This window comes from Ochotona curzoniae, unplaced genomic scaffold (genome assembly GCF_017591425.1).
Source record: "Ochotona curzoniae isolate NIBS_2020 unplaced genomic scaffold, NIBS_Ocur_1.0 scaffold_274, whole genome shotgun sequence".
NCBI classification, from domain to species: Eukaryota; Metazoa; Chordata; class Mammalia; order Lagomorpha; family Ochotonidae; genus Ochotona; species Ochotona curzoniae.
The window spans coordinates 10,685,931-10,702,363 of NW_024467101.1; the positions used below are offsets into that span (position 1 = coordinate 10,685,931).

The following is a 16,433-nucleotide window of genomic DNA, read 5'->3' on the forward strand; positions in this document are numbered from 1 at the left end:
ACAGCCGTTGGTGACCAGTATTGACATTTGGCTGTGATTCAAATGTTTAGAGCCTAATAGAACCTTAGAGTTTTGTTCTTGGTCCAAGAGTCACATTTTTACAGCTGGGGAGTAAGACAGCACAAGAGGAGAACCACCCGTTACTCATGTGGAGAGCAAGCAAGCAAACCAGGTGAGAGTGGCAGCCTCCTGGGCACTCCCACAACTGAGGGATGCGATGGCGATAGGGTAGAGAAGGAACCAGAAAAGAGAAGTCGAAGGCCAAGCAAACAGAATCACATGCAAGACTCCACAGTTTGCAATGCAGGAGAGAAATCTAGGGCAACATGAAGGCTGGAGAATGTCCCCTGGTCTGTTTCTTTAGAATCCAGTGACATGTTGAGAACAGGCGCAGGGCAGAAGTGGGAACGGGCTACAGCATGTAGAAGACTAGTTCAGGAGAGTGGAGAAAAGGAATGTAGTGCTTGCCGACCTGTTTGTTGCAAAGCTTGGATCTCAAGGGCAGGGAAAGAAGTAACTAAGTCTGAAGAATGATGGGCAAGGATAGGGTGATACTGGGGAGGCCCCTGAGGCCTTGAACACAACTGGAATGAGAGACGATGAAGATACAGGAGGGGAAGGGCACCCTGGAAGGATTGGGGTATTGTGTGGAGGGAAGAACAAATAGGAGCTAACCTTGTACAGGGCAGGACTGAGTTTTCCTTTGAGGACCACAGGGAGGAGGGAGGCTGATGTGCTTTGAATGTACAGACGACATCATAGTAGAAAGCCAAAGACAGTATGATTTTTCTTTGAAGGGAATGAGACTGGGAGAGGTCTCCTGGGTGTGAGGGAGAGGTGCTGGAGAAGTCAGAGTGGTTTGGGATAGCCACTCAGTGCAATGGTGGCAGCAGTGACTGCCCTATGGTGAGACATGAGCAGGCTGCTCAGCTAAACGAAGCAGTGTCTATTTGCACCTGGGCTCCCCAAGGAACTCCAGTTGTGCTGTGAAGCCAAGAAAGAACTAGGGCTGATCTATATAGCTAAATCACTACTCCCATAGGGCAATGACCCTGGGAGGAGAGGCTGAGCATGCAGCAGGGACCAGGGAGAGCCTGCCAGCCCCCAATCGGCCTTGGCACCACCTGTGGCCAGATGTTGAGAGAGACTCCCCGACAAAGTGCAACTGCCACCGTCAAGCCCATAAACTCCCTCTCCCGGGGCCACAGAGGTAATTTAGTGTCTCTGTCTCCAGTATCGTGTGCATTTATCAGCAGCAGCTGCATGATTCTGGGCTGTAAATCACGAGCCCTTAGGTGTATTTCTTCAGCGTTGACATTCCCTTATAAATAACACGGGAATGCTTTTATTTTCTTGGCAAAGAACTGCTCTCTTTCCCTGCTCTGTTTTTTTCAACGACCTTCTTTCTCAGTCAAATCAAAAACGTCCATTTACTGGTCCTACTATATGCCACTAAGACAGGAGAGCAGGTGAACAAGAGCCCTAATACGGGGCCGGTAAGACGAGAACAGCTGTACAGGAGTCCTGTTCTCTGCTGTTAGAGAGTCTCCCAGCAGAAAGGATGTGGAGGCAACTGGGTGACAGTGACACAAATTTAAAAGGCAAATAAATGTCTAGTGAGCAGAAGAATCATTTGCTTACGGGTACGAGGATGCGTGTTTGTCTGAAGCTTGACAGGTTCATAGCTACTATCTAGAGGGAGCCTAGAACTGAAACAAGGCTACAATCAATAAGTCCGCACAGGCTCCTGATTTAAACTTTTAAAGGAATGTAAAAGGATGAGCTGGACAAGCGTGTACACCCAAGGAAACAGCTCTTCAGTATAGGAGGGTATTTTCAAAACTTGCAGACCCTGGGAGGCAGCAGGTGATGGCTCAAATAACTGCATCCTTGCTACTCTGTGTTGGAGACCTGGATTGAGTTCTTAGCCTTGGCTGTTGCGGGCATCTGAGGAGTGAGCTAAGGGACAAGATTCTCAAATAAATTAAACTTAAAACAAAAAAAGCTTGAATGTTAATCAGCAGGTGCACTATGCTCTGGCTGTTTCTAGTTCTGCTTCTACTCCTTGCACAGGCACATGGAAAAGAACAAAAGTATTTAGTAATCAAGAGAGAAAAGCTCTCATTCCTTTCAGACTTACACTTCTTTCTCCCATAGACCCATGTTTCTAATTAAGAGCAGTAATCGGATAATCTTGCTTTAATTAACTCCCTAGATGTACTGCTATGCATAGAATCCTCCTTTTGATATATTCGACATTGAATCTTTTAGCCTAAGATGATCTGCCAGGCAGTCAACACTTGCCAAATGTGCCCAAAAGGTCAGCATGAACTGCCGTCCCCTGCTACAGGACAAACACATTTCAAATCAACAAGGGGTGGCCAGGCTCACTGGCTCCAGTAGTTTTGTGAATTTTTTTCTATCTTATCACATTTTTTTCTATCTTATCTTATCTTTCTGTTATCACAGAAGTGGGATACATTTCATCTTCATTACACACCTGGAGAATCCCTAATTTCTGATTTATGGCCATTAGCTCCTAATTACAAGAGGGCCGCCCTTGAAAAGGAAAACCAGGTAGGACTCGGAGCAATGGAGCTGAAAAGCGAGAGGGAAGATGGATGTCAGTCAAACAGCTGAGGTTCCATGAATTCCAGGACCCATCTGCCAGGGCAGCCTGCCTGTTGGAAATCCCAGACTGGTCAAGGGCCCATCACATGTCACAATCAAATTCATCTCCCGCCGTGGTAGGGAAATTCGAAAACACTGACCTTCAATAAAGCTCAGACCCCCAAATGGGATTAACTCAGCTCCACTTCCTTTATAATGACATTCCATTTTTAAAAAACACTCAAGTGATGATAATGAAAGTTTTTTTTTTAATTCAAAAATGGAATGCTAGTCTGATTTGCCTTACAGAGGAGCAACAACTTCCTTGTTATTTTTAAATGCTTATTCTGTGCTATTTCAAATCATATGGAAAACCACGTTTGGGGGAAGATCCCATTAAAGCTACAATGTTCCAAGCATCTATGTTAATAAATACAGTTATGGTCCATGTTTTACAGGTAAAAAGGCAGAGACTTCCATGGCAACCTGACTAAAGTCCACAGCTGGAAAGTGGGAATTTCACACATGCAAAGTCTGAGAGGTGCTAGGAGCTGTGAGCCACGAGAAGGTGGCACGGAGATACCCTTACCTGGGGCTGTGGAAGTGGCTGCTGACAGTTGACTGTCGAGAGGGGCTCCTCGCTGAGTCTGCAGCCAACGAGAGGGTACAGCTCGACCAGGACTGCAAACTGCCCTCGGGCTGGGAACTGATGATGGAGATGCTATCCCTAGAATCAGAAAGCAAGATACACCATCTTAATGATAACAATCGTAGTCACAGCAATCACTAGACATTTAGCCCCTGACCTAAGCCAGCCACTGGGCGCATATATATATAACATCACCCCCATCCTACAGAGTGGGAATCACTAACGGTGCCCTTGTAACAGGTAGAAGTGCTTGGATCTGGAGAGGCCAAACTAGGTCTTGCCCAAGGTGTCTCAGCCAGTCAGTGATGAAGTTGGGGGCACAAATCCTGTTCCTTTTTGCTCCAATGCCCATGCCACCAACTGCTGTGTTCCTCCTTGAGAAGACAAACATTCCAGTGCAGACATCAAAGCTTTCCCAGTGAGGGGGATGAAGCCTGGCATTGAATTTTATGCATCATAAAAGTATGATAAGTATAATTAGTTATCAAATTATGTAATTATATACATATAATTTGATATGAGATATCATGGGTCGGGGAGTTGAACACATGGACTTCACGTTGACCCTGTTCTGAAGACTCTGAGGACAGTGAATGAGTCTTAAGTGTGACAGGGATTTACTTCCTGGAGACATAAAAGAAGGCCTTGAAAAATAAAGTTGAGATTTCCTTTCCAGGACTGGACTTTGCCATGTGGCAACTCAAGAAAGAAATTTCAGGTAGGGAGGTTATAAAAGACCAGGACACAGACCATATGGAAATAGGAACCACATGCAGAGAAGAAAGGAAGGGACAGAATACACAAGGCCTAAATGTCAGTCTAAAAAGTCTATTCTGGAGTCCTGTGGAGCCAGTGAAGGGGGCAGCCACATGGTAAAGCATGGATTCCTTTGTCTGAAAGAGATTAGCTCAACTGTATGTCCCCTAGGTTCTGTACAATGACTGGGTAGGCTGGAGGAATAGCTGGAGCATTTGTGGGATTTGCTGAAAGTTCCTCAAGTGAGTGTGGGTGCTCCCTCTGGAAGCCGCTCAGACCCTGGGGCTCACCCCTGGAAGCTGCTCAGTTCCACTCGAGGTTAACTTACATCTCTTTTCTGCCGCCAGGGCCACAATCCACCGCCGTCTGGACACTAAAGGGAATCACAGGTTAGAGTCTGTTACATGGCCTGGGAAACAGGTTAACTGATGGCAGACAGACTTGGGTTTGTGCCCCACCTTCTACCTTTGCTGCTGTGTGCTATAGGGGAAGTTGCTTGCTTCCTCTGAGCCCTGCCTCCCTTTTTTAAAACTGGATGTCTGCCTCCAGATTTATGGGATAACCTTTTGTTTTTATTGGAAAGTCAGATTTAGAGAAAGAAGGAGAGACAGAGAGAGAGATCTGCCCACTGGTTTGCTCCACAAGTAGCCACAACGGCCAGAGCTGAGTTGATCTGAAGCCAGGAGGCAGCAGCTTCCTTGGGGTCTTCCCAAGACTTTGGGCCATCCTCCACTGCTTTCACAGGTCATAAAGACGGAGCTGGATGGAGAGCGGAACAGCTAGGACACAAAACAGTGCCCATATGGGATCCCAGCACATGTAAGGCAAGGATTTAGCCACTGAGCCATTGAACCTGGCCCATGAGATGACCTTTGTGAATCGTTCAGCATGGTTCCCAAGCCAACAGATACTGCTAATTAGACAGCAGCAAACATTATAGTTACTCTAGTACAACTTGTACTACCTGTTATTAACAGCATCATTATCGTCCACATACAAGGCCTGTGCTTTATGTCCTTTGTGAGCCTAGCAATGTAGGAATGGGGCAGGGTGGCTTCCCACAGCATTGTGGGGAACTCGAAAATTAATTACAGCAGTAGCTATTCTTCAGGGAACGTTCTTTCCTTCAACAAATATGGCACACACACACACACACACACACACACACACACACACACACACACAATGTCTTCACAACAGAAACAAAACTACCTCTTATAAATGACCCTGTGGTGGGCAGAATAATGGCCCCTAAAGATGCCCATGTCCTGATATCTAATTCCAAGGATATGCAATTTTTTTTTCTTAAATGGCACAAGATTTATAGAAACATAGTTACACTCATTCATTTACATTTGGAATAGTTCCTCTCACACTGTGTCTGACTAAACACCAATATTTATTCAAACCTTGAGTCAAGAAAGTCTTTATCACCCCACAACTAATCAATGTACAGCTTGCTGCTAACTCTGTTTTTTAAAGTTTATTTTTATTTTATTTGAGAGAGATCAATGATAGATAGATAGATAGATAGATAGATAGCATTTGTTATTCCACTATCCAAATGCCTACATGTCCGAGCTGGGTCAGACCAAAGCCAGGAGTGTGGGATTCAATCCAGTTCCCTCATGCACGCTGCAGGGACCCAAGTACTTGAACTATCATTTGCTGCTTCCCAACATGCACTCACATTAGTAGGAAGCTGGATCAAGCCTGGGACTTGAACTGAGGCAATAATATAGGAAGAAGGCATCTCACAAAGTGGATTAACCTGCTGCACCATAGTGGCCACTTCATCTGTTAATTCTTATCTGTTGTATATCCTACAGACTCTGTAAGTGTGAATCCCCATGAGTGGATGCAACATTCAGATCCGTGCCTTCTGAAAGGGCTTCTGCTTGCATCACTGGGAACCCATTCACTTCATGGTGACCTTGTGCACTGGACATCTTCCCATTACACTTCCACTTTGCTTCATGCTCATTCTCCATCCCGTTGCCCATTTGGACTCTGATGTACAAGGCCCATACCAATGGACTCTCTGCCCCTCACGGCTTCCCCTTGTGTCCAGCCAAAGCAGAACTCAGTTGACAGTTGCAGGATACAGGCCAAGCAGGAGCAAGAGTATTCACTGTGAATTCCTCTCTGTGCATCTCCTTGTGCTGGGACTGTCCCGCAAAGGCCACAGCTCTTTGTGCCAGACAACCCTCTCTACTCAGTCCTTTCATCTTTGTCTCCCTTTTCTCCCTCTCTCTTCTTCCATATCTCCCTGCCCACTCTCCCTTTTCCTCTCTCATTCCTTATGCCAGCCTCTCTCCCTGGGTTCTGGTGATAATTCCTTCTCCTTCTACCTTCTAAGTTGCAGGACAGTTATTACTCTCAGTTGTTCCTAGCTTCTTGTTGCTGTACCACTCATCGGGGCTTCTTTACACCTCACCCACACCTTCACTTCCAATCTCCCCCTTTTAAACTGTCTTCATCTGAAGCTTGCTTTCCAGGTCATCCAACCAATCTCAGTGTGGGTTTCCACCTACATCGGAAGACCAGAGTTTTCCAAGCCAATGTATGACACATCATTACGATCATCATGATCATCATCATCATCATCAGTGCAGCAGCAGCAGGCCTGACCCATCAGAAATGGTGAAGAATCTGAAGAATAAGTCTTGCAAGAACAAAAGCTTACATGTAGTCATGATAAGCTCCTCTTAAGCAAATCACTGTGAGAAAGAACCAGGCATGAGAACAAATAAAAATATGTGGGCATGCATGCTAATTAATCCCACATTTTAAAGCACCTGTGCACTGACTGCTTCTGCCTATAGACTTGAATTTGAGGCAGGACTCCTGAGTCAGAAGTCAATATCAGCCAGGTGGTTGGTCATTTTGTCTGATGACAAAATACTGTCTAGACCAAGGGTGATGACCAGCGTGGGCCACATATTCCCTGCCATGTGTGTGTGTTGATGGAGGGGAGGCTCAGCAAAACAGAGTACGTTTACAATAAAGAGAATGGATTGAGAATGTCTAAGAACTACAACCTGCACTTTTAAAAAAGAATAATTGATTTGAAAGGAAGACAAAGAGAGAGGGAGACTTTCCATTCACTGGTCCATCCCGCAAATGGACACAATGTCTAGGGTTGTGCCAGGCTGGAGCAAACAGCCCAGAATTCCCTTGGGGTCATTTCCAAATTACCGGCAGAAGTCCAAGTCTTTGGGCCACAATCTACTGCCTTCGTGGGTAGATTAGCAGGAAGAAAGATCAGAAGAAAATCAGCCAGAACTAGAGTAGCAAACAGACATTCAACAATAGTCTCTTCTCTCACCTTGGTGCATGTAGTTGCTTTTTTTTTTTCTTTAAAAGAACTTTTGGCAGTGATTTTTAAACAGGGGGGGTAGATGGTGAGCATGATAATTGATTAGATGTCTTCAGGTGTATTTCTTTAAGGAGAGTCTCTGCCAGACAACTCCAGTCTAAATGCAAATATGACCTGGAAAAAAAAAAGCACCCAAACTCCTTGGCCCCTGTTCATCACAACAGACTCCAAGTTCAGCCTCAGAACATGCCCGTTACTGGGCAGAGATCAGGGAGCTTTGACATGACGGCAGATCTTGGGTCCTAGAATCCTGGCTGATTGGGGCCAGCCTGAAAAATCTGGGCCCAGATCTTTCTATGTGTCCTACTTGTCCTATTGCAGCCTCATTTTAGTCAGGATGCATATTGGAAAGTGTCCAACTTAACACTTGACTAGGCGACACAGCACTCTGCCAGAACATTTGTTTCAGATTGGGGCCAGCTGAGGAGGAATTGATGTACTCTCAGCATACCCAAGAGTCAGAGGTCATCCACTGACCTCTCTGCAGCCCACCAAAATCCCCCTCCAGCCAAAGCGACAGACAGAGCAGCTGCACACCCTGAGCCGGGAATAGATGGGGATCGTCTGTCAGCTAACGCCTCCCTCCCTCCCCTGTGAGTAATGAGTATGCTTCAAGCCCCAGGGACCAGCTTCAGGCATTTCTCCATTAATCTAAGAAGGCTGCCGCCAGAGTCTGAGTTACAATACAGGGCCTTACTGCAGGAGGGCACGTGTCTAAATGCTACCTCACAGGCCACCTGTCTTTCTGAGCACGTAGCCACTGTTTCGAGCCTGGAAGGCCTGTTACGCTCAGATCTAATTCCCAACATGGGAAAATGTGACTTTTTATAATTTGAACAAGTCTCTCCCAGAACCTCACCTGCAGTTATAGCATCTCTCTCCCTCTTCTTCTCTCTCTCCTCCCCACCTGGGGTGGGTTTGAATCCTAATTGAGAACTCAGTTTGAAGAAGCACCCCAGACCAATCCCTCAGGCTCCAATCCAAACTTCTCACTCCTAGTAATGAAATAATTACAAGAAAAGTGTAGTGTGGAGCTGCCAGCACAAGGAAGAAACCAATGTGGCATTGGGATTGGAGGTGGAAAATATGCTCTTGACAGTGGACTTAAAACTTAACAATACATGTCTACTTTGTTTTTTAAAGAAAGATTTACTTGTTTTTATTGGGAAAGCAGATTTACAGAGAGTAGGAGATACAGAGAGAAAGATCTTCTGTCTTTACTCCCAAGTGGCTGCAATAGCTGGAGCTGAGCTGAGCCCAAATCAGGAGTCTCTTCTGGGTCTCCCATGTGTGTGCAGGGTCCCAAGGTTTTAGGCCATCTTCTACTGCTTTCCCAGGCAATAATCAGGGAGCTGGATGGGGAGTGGAGCAGCTAGGACATGAACTGGTGCCCATATGGGATTTCAGTGCATACAAAGTGAGGATTTAGCCACTGAGCCATTGCGCCAGACCCATGTGTCTACTTTTTAATTGGTGATGACCAAGTTGATCATGGCATGATCTAACATGCTTTGTACCATGGCAATTCTTTGAAATGAGTTAAGATATCTTGGTGGTTAATTTGTTCCCTGTTTTCTCAGACTTGTGATGTTATGAAGGTCTGTGCTGGGTGTTAACTCCAAGTTGCAAGGAGGCACACACACGACCCTGCTCTGCTGAGACTTAGGACATGCTAAGAACCATCCCAGGGGTCATGGACCGTTACTGAGAAGATCCCACAGTTAGGTGATCGCCCTATTGCCACTGCCTTGAAATCTTTCATTTCTGACCAAAGAGCTCTTCCTTTTCCTGTCCTCCCTGGAGTCTACCAAGAAGGCAACCACTCCTGTCTGGGGTTCTTTGTTCACTTTAACAGATTGAGGTTGGGTGTGTCTGTGGGCAGTTTTGTGGGCCATTTCCAGAGGACAAGAAAGATGGGAGGGTGGGGTGAAGAGAGAGCCACTGTTCCCTCATTGGCCTGCCTTGGAGATCCTAGTCTTCTCTCACTTTCTAGAACATACCTCTTTCTGCCTTAACTCATGTTTCCCCACATCTTCCTTCTCATTCGAGTCCTCTTTCCACTTAGTCTGAAAGAGGGTATGTCTACCTACCTACTGTTCATTATGTCACTGTGTTCTCTGCCTCTATAACTCTTGCATTTTCTTAGTGTTCATTTTCTTTATGGACATGGATATACACTTGAATGTGCATGTACACACACACATACACACACATACACACACATGCTTCTATCAGAATGCAACTTCCATGCGAGCAGAAGCCCTGCTGACACCTCTCCCTGTTCCCAGCAATTGTACACACACAGCAGTGCAGGCCTGAATGTTGACTTCTGCCTGACTTTGGGTAAGCAATCTCTTTACTGGTAATGAAGAATGACAATGAGGAGTGAATGGAAAGATACAAGTACCTAACATAGTGTCTGGCATGGAACAAGGGCCAGGAAAGACTTTATCAAATGAATGAATGAATGAATGAATGAATGCAGTAGATAATTGTTGAATACCTGTGATTTATAAGCCATGGTTCTAGGTCATCCTGTTGTTTCATTTAGTAATGTCTAACCCCTCTTAGCAATGAAATGACTAACACTCAGAGAGGTGAATCAACTCGGTCAAGAGCATGCAGAAATTTGCCATGGGATTCCTAACTGGAAATCAATTTGGTTGAAATGGAGACCCCATGCCCTTCATGGTCTTCCCCATAGCCAACCACAGTAACCCTACACCTTGCATGGTGTATTGCTGGGTACAGGAGGCATTCCTTAACTAATTCCTTATGAACTAGTCACTTCATACCCTCACAACAGCAGTGCCACACACAGGTGAGCTCCCTTTCAACACTGGGAATGATGAGGCAGGTGCTGCATGGAAACCAGTGGTCCAGTCCAGGAAAAGTTATTAGAAGGCATGAGGGAGACCAACTGTAAGGCACTAGAGACAGGACCATGGAAAGATGGACACAAAGCTGGCATATACAAAACTGAGACTGGGGGATCAAAACAGACAATGTGTTTTATCACCAGGAACGCAGAGAGAGCCTGAGATTTTAAGAAGATGTTGGGGATATAGGGCAATTGTGCAAGAGTTAAAGTGCTGGTTGAGATACCCATGTCTCATTTAGTGCCTCATTGGAACTGTGGCTTTGCGTTCCATTCCAACTTTATACTAAGTCAGATGCTGGAAGGCTGGTAGGTAGTGATTCAAGTACTTGGGTCCTGGTACCCACCTAAGGACCTAGACTTAATTCCAGATCCCTGGATCCAGCTTGGCCTAGCCCTAGCTATTGCAAACATTTGGGTAGTAATCCAGGAAAAGTTTGTGTTCTCTCTCCTTTCTCTCTCTCTCTCTCTCTCTCTCTCTCTCTCTCTCTCTCTCTCTCTCTGTCTGTCTCTCTTTATCAATAACAGATTTTTACAAAAAGATGAGGGGAAAGCCCAATTAAGACTGAAAAGGATTCCCCCCCACCAGAGCAGACTAGAGAGATGTCCTATTGATGATCTCACCACCCAGCCATCATCCTGCCTCTAAACCATATTTCACTTCCCCACACATCTAACAAGAAATCTTGACCTGGTCTCTTATCAAAATTTTCACTTGCTTGCTACTGGCACCTCCAACTATGATCCTTATACCTCTTTCCAAGTTTTTTTTTTTAATCTTCTATTGTTTATTAGAAAAACCATCTTTTGCGACACAAGTACAAATGGTTCAAAAATTTTTCTTGTTTGGCAAGGCATCCCAGTATCCATCAGTCACACATTTCCATTTTTTAGATATACTTATTTTTATTGGAAAGGCAGATTTACAAAGAGAAGGAGAGACAAAGAGAGAGATCTTCTTTTTACTGGTTCACTGCCGAAATATCTGTAACAACCAGAACTGAGCTATTCTGAAGCCAGAAGCCAGGAGCCAAGAACTTCTGGGTTTTCCATGTGGGTGCAGTGTCCCAAGGCTTTGGGCCATCCTCTACTGCCTTCCCAGGCCATACACAGGGGGCTGGATGGGAAGTGGAGCAGCAGGGACATGACCAGGGCCCACATGAGATGCCAGAACTTGCAGGCAGCAGATTGGCCTGTTGAGCCATCACGTAGATCCCTGTTCATTTTCATTTTGACTGAAGCCAATGCTGCCTTGTTCTATTAATGGACAAACCAGTTGTGTGGACAGGGGTTTTTAATTACTGGGGTGAGTTGTCATGACACCAGAAGAACAAGAGAAGAGGGCAGCAGAAAGGAGGTGGGGGTGTCTAAGCAGATTCGTGAGCTAGGAAGTGGCTACACCATTAGTATTTGCTACTTTACCAGCTGTATGGCAGCTGAGCAAATGAACAGGGAAGGGAAGAAATATTCAGAGCATGCATGGGAGCCACTTGAGCATGAACAAAGGAAAGAAAAAACGTTTTTAGTTAAAGCCCTTGAGGCAGGCATTATGGCATAGTGGGATCTCATATTAGTGCCAGTGCACGTCCTGGCTTCTTTCCTCTGATTCAGTTCCCTGGTGTTTGTCACCCAAGTAAGAGACCCAGTTGAAATGCCTGGCTCCTGATATTGGCCTGGTCCAGTCCTGGCCATTGAGGCCAACTGGCAAGTGAACCAGGAGATGAAAGAGCTGTCTCTTGGGAACGTGATGCTTTGATCATCTGCAAGGGACAGCCTCGCAGACTGTGCAAGGGACATCTTCAAGCGACAATCTCATGGACCCATGTGCCCATCTAGGACACGTTGAGCTTCCTGCAGGTGAGCAGCCTTCCCAAGGCCTGTGGCAATTGACTATCAGTCTTCTAACCACCTTGCATCCTTGTTTCTAACGCAATGTTCATTGTTTGGTGGAAGCTTACATGTATTCGCACTTCTACAGTCTAGCTCTGTTCTAAGTAATGTTCATCCACAGAACATCTAACAGCCCCAGAGGTGAATAGTAGGCTGCACATTAAAAACTTCCAATCTGTAGATCAAAGGTGGTTGATTCTTGGCCATTTCCTGTGGTTTCTCCTAATAGGATTTTGTCTGCTTTACAGGTAAGGGAATAAGACCTGGATCAGATATGCAACTTGCCCAGCCACATGGGTGTGGCGAACCAGGCCAGAGGGTTTCCATGTAATGAGGTGTCAGCACCAGTGCAGTAGCATTCCACATTCCAAGCAAGCCAGTGACCCTCCAGCTCCTCAGTGTCCTTGGATCCCCAATAGCTCCACCAAGCTGTGCCCAACCCTGCTGGTCCCTTGCAGGGTACCTCTCAGTGTCACTGTCGCTCGAAGCCACTTCTTCCAAGGCTGCCTGGAGGTCAGCAATCCTCCGGATGGACGTCTCCAGGTCTGTCTGCAGGGTCTGCCTCACGGCCGCCAGCTCCTCCACATACTTCTCCTGGATACAGAGAGCCATAGCAGAAGTCAACTAAGGCAAGAGCTCAACTCACCCACACGTTCGTACATGTTCACCAGCACCTGTCACCTGCAGGACTCTCCTTCAGGGGCTTGGTCTGCAGCTGGAATTATTGGACTCTTAGGGGATTCACGTTTTGTATAGGATAGGGTGGGTGCTTTGCCTTGGAGCCCTTGGGTTGTGAGCAGGGATACAGCAATTGCTGCATCCAGGGTATAGACCCCAGAGCTAGGCTCTGAAACAGCAATGCCATGTGGCCGGGATAAACATGGAATGGATTAGGGAATGTCCATATGGAGAATAATCCCAGAGGATGATTTCTGAATCTGAGCCCAGGGACTGGATCTGGGGTGGCAGGTTGGCAAGAGAGCAGAACAAAGACAAGCTTCTTCCAATTTGGTCACCCAGATGCCTCTACGTTTCCATCCTCAGAGGGCAGCAAAGACAAAGATGACACACATACACACATGATGGGAATTGATGGAATGTTTTCTGGAGCCAGTAAACATGTGGGTTACTATACAGGTTCATGCCATGACAGTCCTGACAGGTGAGTTACAATCACTGTTCCCATTTCACAGATGTAGGACAAGCAGAATCATAAAGGGCATACTGGCACGCGAGTATTGTGGCCCCGACTCATTCTCAGTGTTCATTCTCATTGTCCAGGGCTGTTAGGAAAAGCTTTTGGTTTCTATTGGCCCATCCATTTCACTCCCCGCCTCACCCCGCTCCTTTAGCATGAGAACTGTTAACAGAAAGTGAGTTGTCACCCCTGGAGTCAACCGGCAATGTCTAGACACGTCTCTGGTTGTCTCCACTCAGGGCTGGGGTTGGGGCAAAGGCCAGAGATGCTGGTCAACACTCTACAAGGCACAGTACAAGCTACCCCACATACTATGTGACCAAATGTCAATAGCGCTGAGCCTGAAGCCCTAGGCGACACCAAGAATCCAGTCCTTCTCAGGCTGATAAACCAAACAGCAAAGCACAGCCCTGCATGTGAAGATGGGTGGAGCAGAACTACTGACCGACAGAGAAGCTGAAAGCTGTACCCAGCAACTGGCAAGGTTTAAAAACAAGGCATATTCTCTTGATGCTGTTAGAATGTCAGATGGAAGGGTGATGGCAAGCAGAAGGAAGCAGAGATCCATTTTGCACCCAAATCTATGCAGGTAATAGGCACAGCCATGCTTGCAGAATCCACTTGAAGAGCATGGGATATTTACAAACGGGGCCGATTGGGCTCATGGATGGGATTTTTCCATTACACTGCTGTAATGATGTGGAGGGAGTGGGATGTTTTCTGAAGGAGCACACACATACACACTGACTGATGGATGGAGGGTGGATGTGAGGATTTAGGAGATGGCATGAGGGTTCTTTTCTGCTACCTTCTCAGGAGCATTAGCAGAGAGCTGGGTGGGAAGTGGAGCAGCCAGGACACAAACAGGTACCCAAATGGGACGTTGGCACTGCTGGCAGAAAACTACCCACATGCTTGGGTTCCTGCCACCCTGGATCCTGGCTTCCCCCGGCCCAGCTCTGGCCATGACAGCCATCTGGGAAATAAACCAGCAGATGGAAGGTTCTCTCTCTCTCTCTCTCTTTCTTTCTGTGATTCTGTTTATCCCTCTGTAATGCTACCCTTCAAGTAAACTGAGCAAGTTTTGTTTTTATTGCTGTTGTTTTTATTTTTGTTTTTGTTTTGTTTTCTTTCTTTCTTTCTTTCTTTTTATGAATTGGAAAGCTGATCCTCCTGGCCCCAAGTCCGAAGTATAGACCAGGGCTGCTCTCCACGAGAGGGACATGCTCGGTTCTCTTGGGCACATCAGCTTGTTTGTTCATGTTATTTTAAATCTGCCTTTCCAGTGATTTGCAGTCCTTTTTCTTAAGGAGAGTGAGGCAGCGAGCAGAAATTGAGCAAGCCCAAGGGTGACCCAGTGGGGAGGAGAGCCAGAGCCACAGAGGGTGAAGCAGCAGCCGATGTGTGCAGCGGCCAGAGGCGTATTGTAGCTGATGGGTGCTGCCAGCTGTGAAATCCCTGTCTCGGGCCTGACAGGTGAAGACAGCCTGAGGCAGGGAGCTCCAGGCTCGAGGCCAGTGTTCTGTCAAAGGAAATAAGGGACACACCGCCACCACAGCCAAGGTGCTCCCCACTGGCCATCACCATGTCAGCTTATAAATACACCAAGGAGAATGATGGGCACCCTGTGGTCCTGAGAGCTCGCAAGGACATTTACCCAAGCTTGTCTACCGAGTGGCCCCTCTGATGCTGTTCAGGAGTCGGTCCCCTTCTCCCAGGAGATTGCCCTTGTCCCTGGTTTCTCTGTCATGCAGCCCATCAGATGTATATGTGTCTCGGGTGTTGTGACCATGGGATTCCAGACACTAGGGAACAGGTTGTCTATTTTATAGATAAGAACATTTGAGGATCAGAGCATTAAATTGCCTGTCTGAGGTCACATAGCTGAGAGACCACAAAGCTGGGGGTGGGGAGTCATTGGGTCTGAGTTGTTCTTGGTAAGAACCCTTTAGGTGACATGTGCAGGGATATGAGAACAAAGCTCAGCAGTCCGCACTCAGCTCTGCCTGGGGGCACCTTGCTCAAGACAGGGCCCTGCAGGATCAGTAAGAATCTCACGTATCAGGGGGCTTCCTAGTGTGTAGAGGAAAAGGTTGGAGGCAGGTCTGGGTTGAGACCAAACAATTGGAGAGAGTTCACAGGGATTCATAATCTCATGAAGGGTGAAAGTGGGGATTCTGCTGCTTTCCTGTCATGTGATCTTTAGTGAATCACCTAACCTCGCTGACCATCAGCTGTCTCGTGGGCAACACAGGGGCAGGGATAGCACTGTCTCAGTGGTATATGTGCTTAGCAGAGCAGAAAGCCTCAACCAGGGGCGGCAATGCACTCACTCTTAGAAGGGATTGCAGAACAGAAAGAACAGCAGCATCCCCAAGGCCCTAGGGAAACCTGACTGGGCCACATGGAGGAGAATAAGGGGACTGGAATGTATGACTCACGACTTCTCAGAGGGAAGGTAGGAACGGAACATGGGGTCTGTGGAGAGGATGAATTAGCTAGGTGGACAGGGACAAGCTGACAGCAAGAAAGCCCCGGACCACCTATCACCTTCCACCGGGCTCCCTTTGCCCGTTGTGTCCATCCCACATTTCAGCAGGCAGGAAGCCCCATCTGGCAGAGTCATCTGGGAAATTTAGCTGCTCTGTGATCTGCAAGCAGCAAATCCTTCCCACATCAACCTGAAAACCAGAGTTTGGTGCTGCTAGTGGCAGAGGCCTGGATCTGAAGTTGAATGATGCTTCCCCCCAAAACAGTCTGCCAGAGACAGAAACAAGCTAGGACCCAGCCAGAGACCCACTGGGACAAAAGGGGAGCACACAAGAGAGACCCCTTCTCTCAGACCTGTTGGGCATCAGATCTTGTGTACTCTTTGAAGAACAAGAAGTGAATGGACCAGAAGCAAGACTACACCTGACCAGGGGTGCCCAGGATGGGCTCAGGACAGCCCCTTGCAAAAGGGATTGCGTTTGGAGGGCAGGTGTGCATTGGGGTCTCTCCGTGGTTAATTCTCTCTGAAGTCTTGGAACCTACAGAAGACTGGAGCAGTGTGAAATGACCGGGATAGAAGATT

At 46.9% G+C, this 16,433-nt stretch overlaps 1 protein-coding gene across 1 annotated transcript in view; it reads right to left on the reverse strand.

Moving 5' to 3' along the window:
* Positions 1-16,433, reverse strand: part of MYO18B (myosin XVIIIB) — a 189,498-nt gene that overhangs the window by 12,996 nt on the left and 160,069 nt on the right. Inside the window, exons 39-41 of the mRNA XM_041003594.1 lie at positions 12,626-12,756; positions 4,344-4,388; positions 3,200-3,337 (exon numbers count right to left, since the gene is read on the reverse strand). Of these exons, the coding sequence (XP_040859528.1) occupies positions 3,200-3,337; positions 4,344-4,388; positions 12,626-12,756 (314 nt within the window). The remainder of the gene's footprint in view (positions 1-3,199; positions 3,338-4,343; positions 4,389-12,625; positions 12,757-16,433) is intronic.